This window comes from Mobula birostris, chromosome 29 (assembly GCF_030028105.1).
Source record: "Mobula birostris isolate sMobBir1 chromosome 29, sMobBir1.hap1, whole genome shotgun sequence".
Classification (NCBI taxonomy): Eukaryota; Metazoa; Chordata; class Chondrichthyes; order Myliobatiformes; family Myliobatidae; genus Mobula; species Mobula birostris.
Genome location: NC_092398.1, coordinates 11,172,269 through 11,194,258, shown reverse-complemented (window position 1 = coordinate 11,194,258; position 21,990 = coordinate 11,172,269). Strand labels below are relative to the sequence as shown.

The following is a 21,990-nucleotide window of genomic DNA, read 5'->3' as shown; positions in this document are numbered from 1 at the left end:
TAACCTGTAATGAATTATTTGAACAAGACTTAAATAGTGTGTGTGTGTGTGTCTCCCCTCCGAAGAGCAGACTATCTGTTGGATGGAAGTGACCAACAACTCTGATAGAGGCAGATGCTAAGTTTTTAAGCTCACCAGTGGCAGGTGGTGCTTTAGCACTGCTGGCCCACCACCTCGAGGGAGTCTTGATCATAAGCGGGCTGAAACTCCTGAAGACGGGTGGCAGATCAACTGATGATCCCGCTGGTGATAGCACAGGACAGTTAACATCTTAGTCCACGTGTATTTTTTAACATAAAAAAACATATATGAAATATTAAATGCACAACACTCTTTAGATATATTCAATGACTTGGCCTCCACAGCCATCCATAGCAATGAATTGCACAGATTTGCCACCCTTTGGCTAAAGAGATTCCTCATCTGTTCTAAACTGACGACTCTATTCTGAGGCTGTGTCCTCTGATTGAGGTCCTACTGCTGTAGCCCATCCACTTCAGGGTTTGACGTGTTGTGCGTTTCAGAGATGCTCTTCTGTTGTGACGTGTGGTTATTTAAGATACTGCTGTCTTCCTGTAGAGCTTGAACCAGTCTGGCCATTCTCCTCTGAACTCTCATTAATGAGGCATCTTCGCCTACAGAACTGCCACTCACTGGATTTGTTTTTCTGCATCATTCTCTGTAAACACCAGAGACTGTGCATGAAAATCCCCGGAGAACAGCAGTCACTGAGATACTCAAACCACCCTGTGTGGCACCAACAATCACTCCATAGTCAAAGTCACTTAGATCACATTTCTTCCCATTCTGATGGGGAATTCCCAGCCTGAACAAATGAACCTCGTGACCATGTCTGCATGCTTTTATGCATGGAGTTGCTTCCACATGATTGGCTGATTAGATATGTGCACTAATGTGCAGGTGTGCTGAATAAAGTGGCCGGAGTGTAACTCCCTCTGCTTTTGGTTAGGGGTCAAAGTTCATGTACTTTCTCATTCACATACAGTTGACATCTGAGGTGTTCTAGTTAATGAAAATATCATGGTGTGTTGTCAGTTTTAAATATTATTCTCATTCTCCTGAAGCCTCCAATTTTAAATTGACTGTGAAAGCTTGAGGTACAAAAGGTCTGAGTTGTAATTTAAGTACCAGCTGCAGCAAAGTGCAGCCGCTGTTGCTGATGTGACTGTCCGGGATGTGGGAAAACCTCAGGGATAATAGAACATAGCGTTACAGCACAACGTTCAGGCCATTTGGCCCACATTGTTGGGCCAACCTTTTAACCAACTCTGAGATCAATCTAACCCTTCCCTCGCGCATAGTCCTCCATTTCTCTATCATCCAGGTACCTATCTTAGAGTTTCTTAAATGCGTTGTATGTATCTTCCTCCACTTTTTAAAGAAACTACACCCCCCCCCCACTATACTTCTTTCCTCCAGTCATATTAAAATTATGCCCCTGGTATTAGCCATTTCCACCCTGTGGGGGTGGGGGCCGGGGGGAGAGAGAAATGCCTCGATGTCCAATTGATGTCTCTTATCTTGTACACTTTTTTTTTAAAAAAATGTTTCCTCTCAATCTCCATCACTCCAAAGAGACAAGCCCTAGCTCACTCAGACTAACCTCCTAAGACATGCTCCCCAATCGAGACAGCATCCAGATAAATCTCCTCTGCAGCCTCTCTGAAGCTTCCACATCCCAGAAGCTTTAGATAATGAGGCAACCAGAAATGAGCACAATATTCCAAGTGTGGTCTAACCAGAGCTGCAACATCACCTTGTGGCTGAACTACCACTCCTCAGCCCAGCTCTGCAACGGATCAATATACCAGAGTGAGCACTGTCCCGTGTTTTACCTCAATGCCCGAACTGCAGTAAATATCCAATCTTCGCACAAGTGATGTAAGAGTGTTGCACAGCTGACTACCAACTAACATTGAAGTACTGGGATAAGCAGACACATTAAAATATGCCTTTGGTATTGGAAGTCTGTGATTGAATTATCACTTCCTATGTGCAGGTCTCTGGTAATTCGCAAAGCTCAAATATATTTACTATCAAAGTGCATGTATGTCACCATATACAACCCTGGGTTCATTTTTTTGTGGGCACACTCAGTAAATTCATAATAGAATCAATGAAAGACCACACCTACTTAGGGTGTTTAACCAGTGTAAAAGAGATGACAAACTACACAAATACAAAAAGAAATAATAAATATTGAGAACTTGAGATGAAGAGTCCTTGAAAGTGAGTCCATTGGTTGTTGGAACGCTTCAGTGATTGGGGGGGGAGGGGCAGTGAAATTATCCCCTTTGGTTCATGAAACTGATGGCTGAGGGGTAATAACTGCTCCTGAACCTGGTGGTGAGAGTCCAGAGGCTCCTGTACCACCTTCCTGATGGCAGCAGCAAGAACAGAGCATGACCTGGCCTTTCCTACTGCTTTTAATGAAGGCAATGGGTTCAAAATGTAAATTATTGTGCAGAGGTTACTTAAAATAGGGCAAGAAAACAACCTGTCCTCTTCCAGACTTTAATCAAGTCACTCGCTATTTGAGTTGAATCAGTAAATATTTTGGATTTTTGCCAAGTAGTAATTTGGTTGCACTGTCTGACTTTAGTTGTACTCCACTGGCATGAGCTCTGGGCAAGCCTGCTGGAGACCTTTTGCCTAAATTGCCGGTAATGATTAGTGAAGGTCTGTCAATGAAATTCATGAAGGAATAAATTTGCTAAGGTATGAGTCCCCTGCGGCATCCATCTGAACGTGAGGTTCATGTGTTGGAATGTTCAGAAAATCTGATGAATTAACATCAGAAAGTGACTTTTTAAGGAGTGCTTGAGATGGAGAAGTGATGCCAAGTTGAACGCAGCTCTCCAACAGTGCAAAACAGGTGACAGGTTCCCCATCATAGAGATGTTCCCACAACCTATGGACTCATTTTCAAAGACTCTATTAATGTTCTCGATATTTATTGCTTGTTTCTTTCTCTTTAATATTTGTACAGCATGTTGTCTTTTGCACACTGGTTGAATGCCCAAGTTGGGGAGTGTGGCCTTTCATTGATTCCATTATGGTTATTCTTTTATAGATTTCTTGAGTATGCCCACAAGAAAATGAATCACTGGGCTGTAAATGGTGCTACGTATGTGCTTTGATAATAAATTTACTTGGAACTTTGCTATGTGGGAACAACTTGCTTGAAAATAAAATACATGGCCATTCAGCTAATGAGTTCTAAGTAAATGTATTATCAAAGTACATGTGTCACCGTATACAACACCGAGGCATTCACAATAAATATAAGAAGCACCATAGAATCAATGAAAGTTCACACTCAACAGGATGGACAAGCAGTAAATGTGCAAAAGATGACAATCTGTGCAAACACAAATAATAAATAAGCAATAAGTATCAAGAACGTGGGGGGTGTGGAATCCATCTATCAATAAGGTTTGACTTGAGGATCTGAGTTGTAGGGAAAGACCGTGAGATATAGAAGCAGAATTAGGCCATTTGGCCCATCAAGTCTGCTCTGCTATTTCTTCATAACTTCTCAGCCCCAATCTCCTGCCTTCTCCCCGTATCCCTTCACACCCTGACTAATCAAGAATCTATCAACCCCTGCCTTCCATTTGACTTGGCCTCCACAGATTCAGCACTCTCTGGCTAAAGAAATCCTTCCTCATCTCCATTCTGAAAGGATGTCCCTCTATTCTGAGACTGTGCCGTCTGGTCTTGGACTTCCCCACCACAGGAAACATCCTCTCCATAGCCACTCTGAGGCCTTTCAATTTTCAATGAGATTCTACCCTACCCTGCCTTCTGAATTCCAGTGAGTACAGGTCGAGAGCCATCAAATGCTCCTCATATGACAAGCCTTTCAATCCCAGAAAGGTTGAATAGGCTAGCCCAGACAAACTGCTGAAGGAACTCAGAAGGTTTAGGCAGCATCTATGGAAAGGAATAAAGAGTTGGTGTTTTGGACCAAGGCCCTTCATGTGTCCTGAAGGGTCTCTGTCTAAAACAGTTGACTCCTTATTTCTTTCCATAGGTGCTGCCTGACCTCCTATGTTACTCTGGATTAACAGCACATGCAGAATATCCAGTGATGGCTTTCGAAAAGGTTAGGACTTTATTCTCTGAAGCAAAGGAGAATGAGGTACAGAGGTATGCATTTGACAGAAATTCGGATATGTAGATGGAGTGAATGCAAGCATGCTTTTTCTATTGAGATTGGGTGAAAGGTGAAATACTTAAGGGCAACCTGAGGGAGAATTTCTTCGCTCGGTGTGGTGTGAGAAAGGGAAGTGCTGAATGGAGATTCAATCGGATTATTTAAGAAGCTTGGATAGGTATATCCAAACTTTGGGTTTGGAGGAGTGGGGAAGGCTATGGTCCAGGTGCAGGTCAATGAGACGAGGCAGAATAAGTCTGGCACAGACTAGATGGTTCAAAGGGCCCATTTCTGTGCTGTAGTGTTCTGTGACTCTATTTCTGACCTGTTGTATCTGGGAACTATGACTTAATGTGCAGGCATTCACTTGAATCCAGAAATCTCACCACAGAAAAGTAACGCTGTCCATAATCTGCAAGTGTATGGAATTTCTCATCAACTAATTTCAAACAAAACAAATAGAAAATGCTGCTTAAAAATTCTTAAAGTAGAAATGGCAAGGCTTTACAGTACGGGAGACCCAGGTTCAATACCCACCGTTGCTTGTAAGGAGTTTGTTGATTCTTTGTATGACCATGTGGGTTTCCTCCAGGTGCTCTGGTTTCCTCCCACAGTCCAAAGATGTATCACTTGGTAGGTTAATTGGTCATTGTAAATTGTCCCATGATCAGGCTAGGGTTAAGTCGAGAGTTGCTGGGCAGTGCAATTCAAAGGGTCGGAAGAGGCCTATTCCGTACTGTATCCCAATAAATGGGTCAATGGTGAGAGAAATAGTTTGTTTCAGGGCAAGGCCTTTTTTGTAAGCCCTGGAAAAATGGGAAAACAATGCCTGTTATAGGTTGTAGTGGTGATCGTATAGAGAACAGGAATGCCTAAGGTGGGTGCAGATCCCAAAAACTATCATTGACAATTTTTAAAGTAAAATTTCCCAAGAAAGAGGAAACAAATAACTTAAAACAGGAACATACAACAATCTCTCTGGCAAAATGGAGGTTGGTGAAGGCATATAATTTAGTCTCTTGTCTCAGGAATTCATTTATCCCGATAAAGACTGAAGTGCTGTTCCTTGAGCTTCCATTGGCCATTGTTGGGACAATGTCAGAAGCTGAAGGCAGAGTCTGTGTAGAAGTGAGTTGGGTTGAGTGTTAAAGTGACAGGTAACTAGAAGCTCAGGGTGCCTTGTAGACTCAATAGCAGTGCTCTACAATGGGGTTGTCAAACTAGGCTGGGTAGAGATCACATTGAGAGCACTAAATATAACAAACTAAATTGGAAAAGTGCAAGTGAAATACTGCTTCATCTGAATGGACTCTTTTAGGTCTGTGAATATTAAGAAATTACACTGAACATGTGGTGTAACAATATCTATGGACTAAGTAATTCAGTATTGTCATACTTGTGTTGTAAATGCAGCCACAGAGTTGTAACTAAGTCTCTCTGGGTTCCAATAATCAATATTTCTCCAGCAGCGCTCTGGAAGTGTGGTAGTCTGAACATTCTAAACGTAAATAGCTGTTCACTTGAAATTCGTGCTTTTTTTTTTTCAGATTATAACGGAGGAAGATGACCATTTGAAGCACTTGAAAGATATTTTTGATCCAGACTTTGGAAACATGGCACCTGTCCTTCAGGGGCAAAGCAGCTTAATGGAATCTTTCCACGTTGAGAAGGTATGACACAGTACTGTGTGGAATTCTCTGCCTAATGAAGCAGTGGCGGCCACCTCAGTAAATATATTTAAGACAAGGTTGGGTAGATTTTTGGATAGTAGGGGAATTGAGGGTTATGAGGAAAAGGTAGGTAGGTGGAGGTGAGTCCATGGCCAGATCACCCATGATCTTATTGAATGGCGGAGCAGGCTCACTGGGCTGGATGGCCTACTCCTGCTCCTATTTCTAATGTTCTTGTTCTTTTGCTAGATCTTGTCCATCTCTCCAAGGGTGCACTGTTTAAACAAGGAAACAGCATATCATAAAATGTTGGAAGCATCAACAGCATCATTGAGGAGTGAAATAGGACTTCAGAATTTAAGAAATTAACAAATTGAAAAATGAAAATTGCAAGTGAAAGCCATACTGTATGACTTGGTCTAAGTTGCATTGTAGAAATGGGCCATGGGCCATTGAGTGAGCTTCCCCTCTGCTTTATCTCACCTTTACCACCTTGCCCTGATATTCCTTTCTTCCCCAGGCAGAGCAATGTCAAGATAAGTAGTTAAACTTGCTGAAGGAATTCATGACCCTGAGATACATCCTAGGACGGGCATCATCAGTGATGTAACCTGGGGTCATCGGGCTTTCAACATCAGACACTCTCAGCCAGGGTTGATCAGGCCCTGGCTTGTGTCCTAGCAGCATTGGTCCATGGGCCACACCACCTGATCCATAGCCACCCGGAGGCTTGCTCAGCGGCCTCTATGACGATCCTGATAGCTCCTTCTTTGCAGCTCCCATAATGCCAGGCAGAGAGTAGATTCTGCACAGCAGGCAGCCAGCAAAACCTCTACACGCCACCGCCAGAGGCTCGCACTGTGCCCTCAACCTGAAAACCAAACTGCTGACACTGCAAATGAAATCAAAAAGAAGTGCTTCAAACTCTTGGGTCAAGTAGCACCTGTGGAAAGAGTAACAGAATTAAAAGAGCGTTCAGTGTGAAACATTAACTCAATTTCTCTTTCCAAAGACGCTGCCAGACTTAAAAGTGCTTGTATGATTCAGTTAAGAAGGGAAGCCACTCTTAAATTACAGAATTGTGCTCTGGTATCTTGTGACCAAAGATCAAAAACTTGCTAACTGCTGTCAAAGAGTTCCACATTAAGTTATCAAGGTGAGTGGTGCACTTTGGGGAGGAGGAGAAATCTGGCAGAAATAATCTTGAAATTATAAGAGCATTGTTTGTAAATATTTTTCATTTTTTTAGAATATGATTGTGAACTTGGGGGTTTACTAGCACAAGTCAAAGGAGCCATGGAAAAGGGTTGGAGGGGTGGGATAGTGGTGTTGCTTTAGATGGTTCCAACATTGCTGTATCCTGTTATTTATTGGATATAGGAGCAGTTATATAGTGTTGGTGCGTGGCCAAGTGGTTGCGTTCGTCTAGTGATTTGAAGGTCGCTAGTTTGAGCGTTAGCTGAGGCAGCATGTTGTGTCCTTGAGCAAGGCACTTAACCACACATTGCTCTGTGACGACACTGGTGCCAAGCTGTATGGGTCCTAATGCCCTTCCCTTGGACAACATCGGTGGTGTGGAGAGGGGAGACTTGCAGCTGCTGGTCTTCCATACAACCTTGCCCAGGCCTGCACCCTGGAAACTTTCCAAGGTGCAAATCCATGGTCTCATGAGACTAACGGATGCCTATAGATAGGAGCAGAGTTAAGCCATTTGGCCCATTGATCTTGCTCCACCATTCCATCATGGCTGATTCATATTCCCTCTCAGCCTCAATCTCCTGCCATCTGCCCATATCCCTTCATGCCCTGACTAATACAGAACCTATCAACCTCTTCCTTAAATATACCCAATGATTTGGCCTCCATAGCCACCTGTGGCAATGACTTCCACAGATTCACCACTCCCAGGCTAAAGAAATTCCTTCTCATCTGTTCTAAATGGAGCCCCTCTATTGAGACTGTGCCCCTTGTCCTAGACTTCCCCCACCAAAGGAGGCGTCCTCTCCACATCCACTCTATCGCGGCCTTTCAAAATTCAAAGAGTACAGGCCTGGAGCCTTCAATCCCTGTTCATATGTTAACTGTTTCATTCCTGAAATCATTCTCGTGAACCTCCTCTGAACCCAGTTTGTCAATATTTTAGAAAGAATTTCCTTGGCGGCTCGATTTGACAAATCTCATTCTTGCTGGTTGCCATCTGAAGATTCATGTCTGCTCTCCCAAAATGAAAGCGAGCACATCAGCTGTTCCTGTTGCTTGCTTCAGGTTCTAGGAAGGTGATGGACTGAAATTGCTGATAGAATCCACCAACTCATACTTATCTAAAATTGTGGAAGGTCCAAAGATCTGCAAGGTTCTCTGGAGCTATGAAATTCCTCTGAATAAATGTAGTGAGCTGGAGATGATAGAAAGCTCCTTACAAAAAAAACTCTGATGCTGAGATATGTCCTAGGATGTGCTGGAACATGTGATCAGTGATGTAACCTGGGGCCATCGGGTGTTATAGATCCTTCAACATCAGACACTCTTGCCCAGGCAACCCGGCCAAGGTTGATCAGGCTTGTGACCCAACAGCATTGCTCCATGATTCAACCTCTTGATCCATAGCCATCTGGAGGCTCACTCAGCAGCCTCTGTGACAGCCCTGATGTCTCTTTCCTTTGCAGCACCTGCAATGCCAAAGAGAAAGTAGGTTCTGCACAGCGAGAAGCCAGCAAAACTTCTACATCCCACCTCTATAGGCCCACACTGAGCCCTCCACCCCTGTCCCTGGTACTGCTCTGCCAGCTCCTGGTATCTGGCTTTCTTGTATTCAAATGTCTCCTCAATCAGGTCTTCCCAAGGAACTGTTAGTTCGACCATGACCAATTTAATGGCAGCTGAAAGTGAATAGGTTCCAGCAACCTGTTCTGTGATGTTTGTCCCAATGTATTTTTTGAGTTTCAGATTAACTTTAATTTTAATTCTCCCTTGATCTGTAGATTTCCAAGTATCTCCCACCCAGCACAGTGGGCCATCCGTGGCTTTTGGCATTCAGCACGTCCTTGCATGGCTTCAGCCTAAAGACCTTGTACCGCAAAGTAGCTAACACTGACTCACCAGTACTGCTGGTTATAAAAGATACCTGCGGCCAGGTAAGAGACATTGATATTGATGTTACAACTCCTTCCTCTGGCATCAAGTCTAGTCAAATTTTGTCATTTAACTACATTCTTGTATACAGTTGAATGAGGCAATGTTTCTCCAAACCAGGGCGTAAAACACAGTAGTACATATCACACACATAACACAATAACTTGTGAAGGTGAGGATAAAAGCTACAGATGAATCACACATAACAAACGAAAGTACATAAATTAAATGTTGTAGGGTGTAGGACAGATTAACCGGTGACACTGTGAATGCGATGTGGCAGGGAGTTCAGAAGCCTAATGGCCTGAGGGAAGAAACTGTTTCCCATCCTGAATGTTCTTGTTTTTATGCATCGGAGTCTCCCACCTGATGGTAGAAAGCCAGAGGATGCTGGCTGGTTGGGTGTAATCCTTAATAATACTAAGGGCCCTGTGTATGCAGATAAATGTCCCTGATGATGGTAGGGGGCCCTCTATGATCCCCTCAGCTTTTTTCACAATCCTTTGTGGGATCTCTGGTCTAATGCTTGGCTGCTCCCATACTAGGTGGAGATACAGCCTGTCAGGACACTCAATGGCACTCCTATAAAATTCAATTAAGATTGGGCTGGGGGGGGGGGGGGGGAGAAACCTTGCTTCCCTCAATCTCCTGGGGAAGTTAAGGTACAGCTGTACCACTTTGTTCAGGGAGGTGACATTAAGGGACCAGGTGAGGTCCTCTCTGATGTGAACTCCCAGGAACCTGATGCACATAAGTGCCTAACTACGCTGTTATAATTACAGGTGTTTGGTGCTTTGACTTCACATCCCCCAAGGCCAAGTGACCATTACTTTGGGACAGGAGAAACATTTCTGTACACTTTTAACCTGGATTTTAAGGTATGTTCATCAAAGTCTGGTTCTAGACATTTGGATCAAATGTAATGTGGATTTCTTTTTCCATTATTGACTCCTTGCTGGTTATAATTCAAAGATCCGGGATGGCTGTCTGGCATTGAGCCCGGACCGCAACTGGGCTCGAAACTGGACTCTCTTTGTGATGTATGATCTGATCTACATATGGCGGCCACATTTAAGTAGTTCCACAGACACAAGAAAATCTGCAGATGCTGGGAATGTAAAGCAACACACACACACAAAATGCTGGAGGAACAGAAGGTCAGGCAGCATCTATGGAAATGAATAAATAGTCGACGTTTTGAGCTGAGATCCTTCTCTTCCTTTCCAGTCCTGATGAAGAGTCTTGGTCTGGAATGTAGACCGTTTACTCTTTTCTGTAGATGCTGCATGGCCTGCCGAGTTCCTTCAGCATTTGTATGTGTTATATTTAAGTTCATTTTTGTCAAAATCGGTGTGACTGAGGGAGGAAGTTTCTCGGCTCTTGGAAGCTATTGAGGGACTAGTTTGATGGACATGGAAGGGGCAAAAGGAGATGATACAATTGGAGGGCAAACATGGCCAGGCACTAAATCAGCGAACAATCTCCTAGGGAAAGTCGGTGGGTTGAGCAGCATCTATGATGGGGTGAGGGGGAGACTGATGTTCCAGGTTAAAGCCTTGATTTCAGGACTTGTGATGCAGCATTTCAATCCAAAACATTCCTCCCCTGCTTGGCCCACTGAGTTCATCCAGACTGATTCTAAATTGCTTGTTGCTCCACTGCCTAGCATCTGCAGTCTCTTTTCTCCAAGACGACACACCCAGCAGACTGGAGCAACAGGAAATCCCCGAGTGCACGGCTGACAAGTTGCCGATGATGGCAGGATGGGTTGGGGTGCCACAGTAGCAGTTAGTGTGACGTTATTACTGCTCGGGGCATTCCAGAGTGCAGAGATCAGTTCCGGCGCCGTTCTGCAAGGAGCCTCTGTGTGCCCTCCCAGTGGAATAGATGGGGATTTTCCCCCAGTGATCTGGTTTCCTCCTACAGGTCAAAGACTTGCTGGATAGGTGACTTGATCATTGTAAATTGTCCCATGATTAGGTTAGAGTTGATCAGGGTTGTGGGGTTGCTGGTGTGGCTTGAAAGGCCAGAAGGGCCTACTTGGCTCTGTCGCTAAGTAAAGAAAATAATTAAGGGACTGTGAAGGCATGGAGGATGCTTTTCTCTGGCTTAGATACAGAACACATGCAGTTGTATTAGAACTGTTTGATTTTTTTTTAAAAAAGACACACACACACACACACAAACCTGCTGGAAGTATTCTGGCATCTGTAATTCTTATCTTAGTAAAACATTAACTATACCACCACATGAATAGGATGTACTGTTCTAGTCACTGCATTACAGGAAGGATATGGTAGCATAAGTGTGCAGAGTCTTTAAAAGGTTTCCAGGAGTGGGGAATTAAAACTGAGGGGAGACTGATCTAATTCCAGCCCTGATAAAGGAGACTGAAGATTCTTCCCTTCCCAGGAATGAGGTCTTTAGAGCTTCTGTTGGTGTTTTTATAGATCTAGGTTTTTATACCTCTCAACTAAATCTCCCCCTCCTTTAACATCTGGGTTTGGGACTATCCATGGTGGAGTTAAAGGAGATTGAGTGGGAGGTTTAGTTGAGAGGCACAAAATAAACGGGTCTTTTTTTAAAAGATCAATATCAAGCAAACATCGATTTAATAACTGGCAAAGAGAAGTTATTTTGCTAGCTGAGTAGTGACCACATTTCAAAAGTTTCATTGGCTGTGACGTGATTGTATCCTGATGAAGGGTCTTGGCCCAAAACTGACTGTACCCTTTTCCATAGATGCTGCCTGGCCTGCTGAGTTCCTCCAGCATTTTGTGTAATGTCCTGATGGAAGCTTTTTTTTTCCTTTCATGAAAGAACTAGCTGCTTCTGAAACATTTGTCTTCCAGGTTTTCCAGTGGACTGGAGAGAATTCTTTCTTCATAAAAGGAAGCTTGGACTCACTGGCATTAGGAGGTGGCAGGTATCTTTCTCTGGAAAATGATTTCTGTTGTTTTTGATGGTGGGGAGGTGCTTAAGTTGCATACCTGCAACTGGAGGAAGGCTTTCAGTCCCCAGCATTGCCTGTTCAGGACACCAGATACCTTTGAAACCATTAACCAACTATTACACTTGCTGCCTGTTATCCCAATGGCATTTAGGGCAGCTTTGAAGGTCCTCTGACTGTGTTTGGTGTTTCCTTGATCATGTCAGTAGCTTCATCTAGTTTTCACTACTGTCAATCATGCAAGTCCCAGGTGGAGACTCAGGAATACTGTCACGCTCAGATGTAGAAGGATTCTACATTTGTTTTCATAACAGTTTTGTTTTACCAGTCACAGTTGTCCCTAAGCTGAGCCGCCAAACCTGGAGGACCGGTGGACCACTCTTAGTCTGTCCTCTACCCTTTGACCTGTTTGGCGTGAGTGACCCTACCAAGAGACAAACCATTAAGCCCTGACTCCAGTCCACTTAGTTCTCCAGGTTACTGAGGCACACAAATGTCAAAACCAAGACAAGGCTGTGGTCCTCTTGGAGGATTGTATCTAACTGGGAAAATCTTTTTAAAAGGGCAGTGTCTGCATTTGGCCAGTTTCGGGAAAAAAAAAAGTTGACATTTTCCATTTTTATACAGATAATCTCGGTGTAGGTCAGACAGCATCAGTGGAGATCTAATGAAAGATCAGTGACTTTGAAATGTTAACTGTTACATTCTCCACAGATGCTGCCTGACCTGTTGGGTATTTGTCACTGTCTAATTATTTGGGATATACTGCTGCATTGATTTAAGTGTATTTATTGCTCCCTTTTAATTTGAATGATACGCCTTTAAACTTCAGTCTGGTACGGGAATAAGTTTGCCTCGAGAATGGGGTTCCCAACCTGGGGTCCACAGACCCCTCATTTAAAGGTAGGGAGGCCGTACGTGTTTCTGGTCACGTTTTTGCTGTTTTGGGTGAATTGCACTGAGCAGAAATGAATGTCTGGAGTCTTTCGATTTTTGTGTTTTGTATTTTTTTTTGCACATTAGGTGTTTGTTTTCTTGAACGGGTTCCATGGTTTTCTTTGTTTTGTGACGGGGGGGTGGGGGGAGTATGAATCTTAGGGTTGTATATTACATAATTTAAATAATGTACCTGAATCTTTGGGGGGGGGGGTGGAAGTTTGGGAACCCCTGCTCTAGACTGTCTGTGTCCTACCGTAAACCATCCTCTCCAAGTTCTTTTCAGGGCATTGCTTGAAAGACGCACCTTGCGGAGTAGGCAAAGGAGGAGAGAATGTAGTCTAAAGCCCACATTCCATTCAGATGTTTGCCTCCATCCCCCCCCCCTTCAGATTCCAGTTGATCAGCAACTATAAGGCATAAAATCCTTCAGCCTTTTTGAATGTGCAGAATGCATAATCCCTCTGAAATGCAGCAGTCTTGCCAGCTAGAAGCAGCACCTTGTGCTTTGGCTCTTGCCAAACAGGTCAAAGGGTGGAGGCTAGACTAAGACCGGTCCTCTGGGTTTAGGGGTTCAACTCGGGGCTAACAACCCTGACTGGTCAAACAAAACTGCTGCAGAAACAACAATGAAGAGTCCTTCTACATCTGTGTGCGGCCGAGGACAGACAGATGGAGGACTTCACTGTTGCCCTAAATGCCAGTGGCACAATGAACAGTAAGTTCATCCTGGCAACAATGTGTAATCAGTCTATACTTTTAGTTCTGAAACAAGAGCTCACCTGCATCAATGGAGTAAAATGTTTAAAGAAATATATATTTTTTTAAAAAACAGAAAACAATGGGAATGCTCAACAGACCAGGCGGCATCTGTGGGGAGAGAAACAGTCCAAGGTCCTTGTCAGAACTTAAAGCTCATTTAACCTTCGGAAAGGGTGGGGAGGAAAGATGTGTCTGAAAGGGTAAAACTGTAAATGGGGTTATCTGATCATTGAGTTAGTGAGAATATTAACTGAAGAATATAAAAGTTGTAAATGCAGACCAGGAAGATGTCTGGCAGGTCAAACTGAGCCAATATTTTCTCTTTAGTATTTCCAATCCAAATTGACTGAGAAACTCTTGTGTTTTTGGTAACAAATGTAATGTGTTCCTTCTGTTAAGTGGACATTTTGGTCTGTGGTTGGATGAAGATCTCAATCATGGAAGGAGCAAACCTTGTACAACATTCAACAACTCCATTCTGTCAAAAACCGAAGATTTCATGGTGCAGGATCTTGAAGTGTGGACATTTCGCTAGCTGTGCAGGAACCTCCTGAGTCTACTGGCTGATGACTACTGATGCATGAAGCACCTGGGGGTGGGGGGGGGGGGGAGATGTTGCAGGAAATGGCACAAGGCCCATTTTCCAATTTGTGCACTGATAGTTTTAAGGAACAGGACCTGCCGTTCCCACTTTAAACAGACTGCTATATTGTCTGCAGCTGGGCATTTCTTTAGTAGAGAAGGGACAAGTTAACTCCTGGTATGTGAGCAGGTGGATACCTTGTCTCTAGTAGCTCAGGAGACCCTGATGCAATTTACCCACTTTATCTAGAAAGATGGGTTTGCACTGCCAAAATGAAACTGGATGTAGTTTTAAATGAAGCATCAGCGTGCTTCTGCAATATGTGAATCCATTCATAGTACTGATATAATATCCAAGCAAAGCATGGGGATGAGGAAGGTTACTGACTTGCACTTTGCCACTAGTTGATCACTGTGTATATTTTTGTTACAGGAGAGGTATTCCATGTTGATTACATGGCCTTAATCTCCTGTTGTTACCGAAGACTAATGTGAGAATTGTCAAACGTGTATCTAAGTTCATAATAAAGACCTTGTGATCATACATCACTGCATTGGATCGAAGAGGTATAGGTGATTTAATGTTGGGAACTGCAGTCACTACAAAAATAAACTTCAAGCATTAAGTACCAAAGCCACATGTACACGTGTGCTATCCAAGCTGTGAAGAACTTTTCCTTTTTAACCACCTGAGTCCATTGCCATTATTTTAAACTTGCTTTACTGAAATAATAACTCAACAATCCCAAAAAAATACAATTTTCAAATGAAAATGTTTGCTCTGTGACGTAACTATCATCTCTGTCCATGAGATTGATAACTTGGTATTTAAGACCAGTACATCCTCAATGGCAGAAATAGTTACTGTATAAATCTTATTGAGTTGTTGACCTACTCAGTGGCCACTTTATTGGGTACAGGAGTGGAATCTCAAATGGTCTTCTGCCCGTGGCCCATGTGCTTCAAGGTTCGTGTTGTGCATTCAGAGATGCTCTCATGCACACCCTTGTTGTATAACATGGTCATCTGGGTCACTGTCAGCTTGAACCAGTCTGGCCATTCTTCACTGACCTCTCTCGTTAACAAGGTGTTTAAGACCACAGAACTGCTGCTCAGTAGATGTTCTTCTCCCCCAAACACCATTCTCTAGAGCAGGGATTCCCAATCTGGGGTTCACTGACTCCTCAGTTAAATATAAGGGCCCATGATGTAAAGTTGGTAACCCCTGCTCTAAGACTGTGCCTGAAAATCCCAGGAGATCAGCTGTTTCTGAGATACATAAACCACCCCCATCTGGCATCAACCATCATTCCATGGTGAGAGTCACTTGGATCACATTTCTTCCCCATTCTGATGTTTGGTCTGAACAACTGGACTTCTTGACCATGTCTACATGCTTTTATGCACTGAGCAGCTGTCATGTGATTGGCTGATTAGATATTTGCAAAAGCAAGCAGGTGTACCCAATAAAGTGGCTACTGAGTGTAAATCTAAACCATTCATTGCAGTTCAAAGGAGACAAATACTCATCATTTTAGTGTAAATGATGTTATCTGTGGTTAAGAATTGCTTGATACATTGTGTTGAGATGGAGTTGTGTACCAGTTAAAAGCAAGTAGCTTAGGCACAATGGATTGCAGGTATGTAGCTGAGGATATACTGTCCTTGCCCAGTGAGATAAAATCCCAAAAGGAGGCAGCAGTAATGAGCTTGTTTTGACTTGCATGTGATAAATAAATCTAAATTTTGCATTAAATTCAAATTAGGCCTCCCTAGGCTAATCTATTGTAGAACTAGAGTGTTGTAACTTTTTAGCTGCTGTAGCATTTCGCAGCTCTTGCTTTTTTTTCCTAAAAGGCCTTGAACAGGATTCTTGTCTTTTTTTGATTTCTTTTGCAAGGGATGGCATGAGGCTGTTCCCTCTTGAGAGCAGCTCGCAGGGCATCAGGCTCAACCCAGTCCTTTCACAGGCTTTGGGGAAGAGCCTTCATAAATGCGGCTCCTGAGAAAAGAACAACCCTCTGCCATTCTTGACCTTGGCTTCTCAATGACCAGATCTAGATTCTCCCCACAGCCACTTTGATACCCTTATCACCAGCATACAAAATAACACAATCTGTAAATGTATAAAATGAGGTCAAATTTTAAAATGTCAAACCTATCTACTTCTGACTATAAATATTTTGTAGACTTGATAAAATAGTTTGAAAGAGAAGCAATCTTTGCATAGGTACAGTAATAGTTGGCCAGGTAACAGCCTTTAAATTACATGGGTCAGCCTGCAGAAAACCTTTCCATTTATCTTATTCACTGTCTGTTCCGGTTGCAAGTAGACCTGGCTACTCTTTCCTACTTGTCCAAGTAGGATGGTGGTACACCTTTGCCTTTCATACACCCACCCACACCGGCAGTGGGCGTACCTGGATTTTATGAAACTAATTGACGTTCATCATTGAAGACCCAATCCCTTGGATAAAATCCCATTTAGTATATGCTGATGGATTAGGACAGGTGAATTGGATGTCTGTCCTGAGTTGAAGATTAAGAGGAGATTTGATAGAGGTATACAAAATTGAGGGGTACAGATAGGGCAAATGCAAGCAGGCATTTTCCACTGAAGTTAGGTGGGACTACAACCAGAGGTCATGGGTTAAGGGTGAAAGGTGACAACTTTAATAAGAACATGAGGGGGAACTTCACTCGGGACTGTGAGTGGAATGAGCTGCTAGTGCAAGTTGTGCACGTTGAGCTCAATTTCAACACTTAAGAGGAGTTTGGATAGGTATATGGATGGGAGGGGTGTGGAGTGCTATGGTTCCAGTGTAGGTCGGATGGGAGTGGGCTGTTTCAGTGCTGTACTTTTCTTTGACTCTAAACATCCCGTAATGTGAGCTGGGCTCCCTTGTTAACAGACAAAAGTGTTAATGTGGTCACAGCAGTCTTTAGGGCAGTGGTGGAAGCACTGAGTATAGATTTACTTAAATCAGTTAAGATTTCTGTCAAAAATACCATTTTGGGACAGATATGAAGGACTTTGGATCATCTGTTCCCAAAGCACTCCAACTCTTGTTCTCCTATCCCAGCATGCGGTCTGATGTCGTACCTGAACCTGACTGGATAATGTCTTCATTATTATGGCATTACCAGAATGGTACAAAGTAACCTGGAGGAACTTATCATTCTGAATAATCCATGAGCAAAGAATCCACAGCCAAGCCTGTATTCTGTTTCTGCATCAATTCATACTTAACTGAATCTTAGCTTTTTTTTAAAAAAAAATAGTGGTCCTGGGTTAGAAAGTCTCAAGGAAATTGATCATTTGACACTATGTGTTTAGTTCTCTCTGTCTTTCCCTCCCCTCCTCTTGCTAACATGCTAGAAGGTACAACATACTGGGTTAAATTTTTGCATGTGGAAGAGCATAATTTCTTCAAACAGGAAATGAGACAAGATAACGACCAGAAATTCAGCTGGGCCACCAATCATATTTATGGCTACGGGGATGACGGAGGGGAAGATTCAAGCTCAATCAGTCAAAGATCCAGCTAACCTTGAGATCCTATGAGTATGGAAGTGTTTCACAGGAGGGAATGGGAAAGGGGTATGAGTTCCTCCCCCAAGAACTGCTTCAGCAACTGGCCATCACCAGCACAGCAGGAAGTGAAAGCAAGGAATGAGACATTTAAGGTTATTGTATTGCAAGTTTGAAACTCAGTCAATGACAATAAAAAAGGACTGCGTGTCCTCATAATCTAATCTAGTGTCTCACTAGACTCTGGGGTCTGCCAGTATTCACCTGATTTTAAGCAGAAAACAAAGTGGATATAATGTTCCTGAAGTAACCCTAAGTGTTGAAACGGGATATTCACTTTTTTTTTGATGACTAATACTGGGACAGGGAGAGTTTTACATTCAGCATCTAAAAATCATTTGGTTTCTCACCAACAGTCCTCCTAGCTTCCAGCAACATTTCCACACACAAATGATCGATTCATCACCCGATGCAGCAGGGAACATCCCAATATTTCCAAGCCTCTGCTCACTCACGCACACACACTTCAGCAACACACGTCGTCCATTTTCTCAGATGTCTGAAGCCCACACGACCTGGTTCCCTGGGTAAATTATCAGTGTAGACTGTGCATCAAGGCCTGTAGGGAGGGAGCAGTGCGGTCAGTCTGAACCACATTTCTGACATGTTCCTCTTGGTTAGGACGGTACAAACTGCTTGGCCTTTTCCAGTCCTTCCTTCAGAAATTGCACATAAGCTGCCGTGGAAGGGTCCTCGAATCGTGAAGAGAGGAAGAGACCTTTGTCCATCTCATCCTGCTTCATAGAAGTGACATCAAGGAAATAGTTTGCATTGATGTGGTGAACCTGTTAAAAGTAAACACGAGTCACCAACTGGAGTCAAATAACCACATCAAACCCAATCAGAACAGGAACACGTCAGACATGACACCTCTGGGATGTTATGTTGAAGTTGTATAAGACATCGGTGAGACCTAATTTGGGGTATTGTATGCTGTTTTGGTCACCTACCTAAAGATGCAAATAAGATTGAGAAAATTTCCAAGGATGTTGAGGACCTGAGTTATAAGGGATGATTGAATAGGTTAGGACTTTATTCCTTAAAATGTAGAAGATGAGAGAAGATCTGATAGTGGTGTACAAAATTGAGGGGTATAGATGGGGTAAACGCAAGCAGACTTTTTCCACTGAGGTTGGCTGGGACTACAACTAGAGGTCATAGGTTAAAGGTGAATAGTTTAAGGGGAACCTTAAACTATGGGAACCATAGAGGAACATCGCATTCCACCCATGGGAACCACCTTCATTTAGAGGGCTGGGAGGGTGTGGAACAAACTGCCAGCACAAATGGTGCATGCAATTTTGATTTCAACATTTAAGCAAGTTCGGATAGGTATGTGGATGGGAGGGGTACGGAGGGCGATGGTCCCTGGTGAAGGTTGATGGGAGAAGGTAGTTTAAATGGCTCGGCAAAGACCAGGTAGGCCGAAGGGCCTGCTTCTGTGCTGTACTTCTTTACGGCGATGGAAAATGTCTAGTTGGTTCTCGAAAATAAACCTCATTTCTTCCTACATCTTAAGCTGAGAAACAATTACACAGACTGACTTGTGTTTCCAGGATTTGAAACTTATGTCATTTAACCCACTGATTTATACAGCAGTCCATGTTCTATACTATGCACCTCCCACTTACCTCAGATATTCGAAAGAAGCCTATTTACTTAAGGCGTTCCTTCCCTCCGCTAGCCTGCAGGTCACCCTTGGGCAAGGCGTAGCACCTGCTTAGCCCCACCACCGCCGATCAGGGTCACGTGAAGCCATGAGAGCAGGAGGTGGATGTTCGTATGAGCAGTTGGTGAAGATCACAAGTCCTGGTTATGCGTCCACTGATGCTAGGCAGATGATCGCCGTCCGGATCTGGGCCGTACCCTCCAAATATCCGGACCTGCCTCTCTGTGTTTTTTGCACTACCTTACTTTCCATGTTTTATTTATGATTTATAATTTAAATTTTTCATATTTACTATCGATTTGTAATCCAGGGAGTGGGAAGCGCAGAATCAAATATTGCTGTGATGATTGTACATTATAGTATCAATTGTTTGGCGGCTATAAAGTATAAAGAGTATCGATAATGGCTGGGGAGGGGGTGGGGTCACCCATCTTGTAAAGACACTGCCCAGGAGAAGACAATGGCAATTTCTGTGGAAAAACTGGCCCAGGACAATCATGGTCAAAAGACCTGGTTGCCCACGTCATGAATTTTATTTACTTGGAGATGGAGCTCGGTAACAGGCCCGTCTGGACCAACGAGCCCATGATGCCGCGTTACATCCATGTGACCAAACCACACTCTTTTGGAATGTGGGAGGAAATCAGAGAACCCGGAGGAAACCCACGCAGTCATGGGGACAACACAGAAACTCCTTCAGGCAGCAGCGGAACTGAAGCCGCAATAGTGTTACACTGCATTCCTCAGGCAAGACTTAGCATTTCGCATTTAAACTCGTTGACTTCATTATTTTCCTCTATTCTACTGAGACTCCCGCCATGAATCTCAGGGTAGTATATGGTAACACTGTACTGTACTCACTGGAACGCAGAAGGATGAGGGGGGACCTCATTGAAGCCTATCGAATGTTGAACGCCCTCAATGATGTGGATGTGGAGGGGACGTTTCCTCTGGTGGGGGGGTCCAAGACCAGAGGGCACAGCCTCAGAATAGATGGGTGTCCTTTTAGAACAGAGATGAGGAGGAATTTCTTTAGCCAAAGAGTGGTGAATCTGTGGAATGTGTTGCCACAGGCATCTGTGGAGGCCAAGTCATTGAGATTGATAGATTCTTCATTAGTCAGGGCGTAAAAGGTTACGGGGGAAGGCAGATTGGGGCTGAGAGGGAAAATGGATCAGCCATGATGAAATGGCGGTGCATATTCAAAGGGCCAAATGGCCTAATACTGCTGCTATATCTTATAGTCTTATACTTGTATTTATTTTATTTGTTACATCCAAGGGCATAAAAATCTTATTGTTGCATCTCCAACGCAATGTACGAGCAATAAAGAAGCGAAATAAGGGAGGATATTGCCCCGACATTAAGATTGTATACAGTCAGATACACAATCAGCACTTCGATAATAAATTCACTTTGAACTCTGAGAACTGGAACACCAACAGCTTCAGCAGCGAAGAGGGAAGGGATTTGCAACAAAGGAACTGATCACCACCTAACCTCTGGTGACCTCTGCCATCTGCTTGTTGCTAGCTGACACAGTGCGAACACGTTTGTCTGAAACGCCGACATTATTTAAACAAAACCATTTGCTCAGTTGGAGTGGCACCTTCCTTTGAATTAGTTTCCGCACCCCCCCCCACCCCACTGACAGCAAACAGCTGGACAGCAGAGCTGCAGTAGGAGGGAACACTACAACACAAATTTCAGTCTGCACAATCCCTTTGACCCCCCACCATTGGGCAGGAGGTACCACAGCTTTAGGGACAAGGCCTGCTAGGATGGGAAACAGCTCCTTCCCCCAGGACGAGAGGCTCCTGAACTGCCTGCCACCACCTATGCTTCATCGCATATGGTAGCCGTTATACTATTTCCTTTTTAACTTGTGTTGCAAATGCACCTTGGGCTAGGTGTCAGTCTCCTGTAATACATACATACATTTATTTATTTGTGGCAATATTACTTTTGTGTTGTGTGTGAGTAATATGTACTGTATTGAGCACGTTGGTCTGGAGGGAAGTTTTGTTTGGTGGTACAAATGTAGATGATTTTTAAAAATATTTTATTGAGAAACAATGCTGAATAGGCCCTTCTGGCCCTTCAAGCCATGCCACTCATCAATCCCCCGATTTAATCCGCATCTAATTATGGGACAATTTACAATGACCAATTAACTTACCAACCGGTACATCTTTGGACTGTGAGAGGAAGCCAAAGCATCACAGTTGAATAATAACACTCCCAACACGCCGGAGGAAGGTCCTGACGAAGGGTTCCGGGCTGGAACATTGACTGATCATTTCCACGGATGCTGCTCGACCTGCTGAGTTCCTCCAGCGTGTTGTGAGCGTTGCTTTGACCCCAGCATCTGCAGAGTATTTTGTGTTTACAGTTGAATAATAAACTTAAACTTTCCTCTGCAACCAACTTGTATCCTAGAATATTCCCCCCCCCCCGACCCCCAAAAAAGCATTGTGCATTCAGACCATGAGATACAGTTGGTCCTGGGATCTAAGA

At 43.6% G+C, this 21,990-nt stretch overlaps 2 protein-coding genes across 5 annotated transcripts in view; one reads left to right on the top strand and one right to left on the bottom strand.

Annotated features, from left to right (window-relative positions):
- The window catches only part of LOC140190126 (nuclear receptor coactivator 7), a 108,947-nt gene extending 94,714 nt beyond the window's left edge, over positions 1–14,233 (top strand). For all 4 annotated transcript variants that reach the window (XM_072246625.1, XM_072246626.1, XM_072246628.1 and 1 more), the window contains 5 exons: positions 5,728–5,850; positions 8,832–8,984; positions 9,765–9,860; positions 11,835–11,908; positions 14,030–14,233. In XM_072246625.1, the coding sequence (XP_072102726.1) occupies positions 5,728–5,850; positions 8,832–8,984; positions 9,765–9,860; positions 11,835–11,908; positions 14,030–14,165 (582 nt within the window). In that variant the 3' untranslated portion in view covers positions 14,166–14,233. The remainder of the gene's footprint in view (positions 1–5,727; positions 5,851–8,831; positions 8,985–9,764; positions 9,861–11,834; positions 11,909–14,029) is intronic.
- Positions 14,234–14,916: 683 nt separating this feature from the next.
- The window catches only part of selenon (selenoprotein N), a 45,122-nt gene continuing 38,048 nt past the window's right edge, over positions 14,917–21,990 (bottom strand). The window contains exon 12 of the mRNA XM_072246629.1: positions 14,917–18,589. Within this exon, the coding sequence (XP_072102730.1) occupies positions 18,422–18,589 (168 nt within the window). The 3' untranslated portion in view covers positions 14,917–18,421. The remainder of the gene's footprint in view (positions 18,590–21,990) is intronic.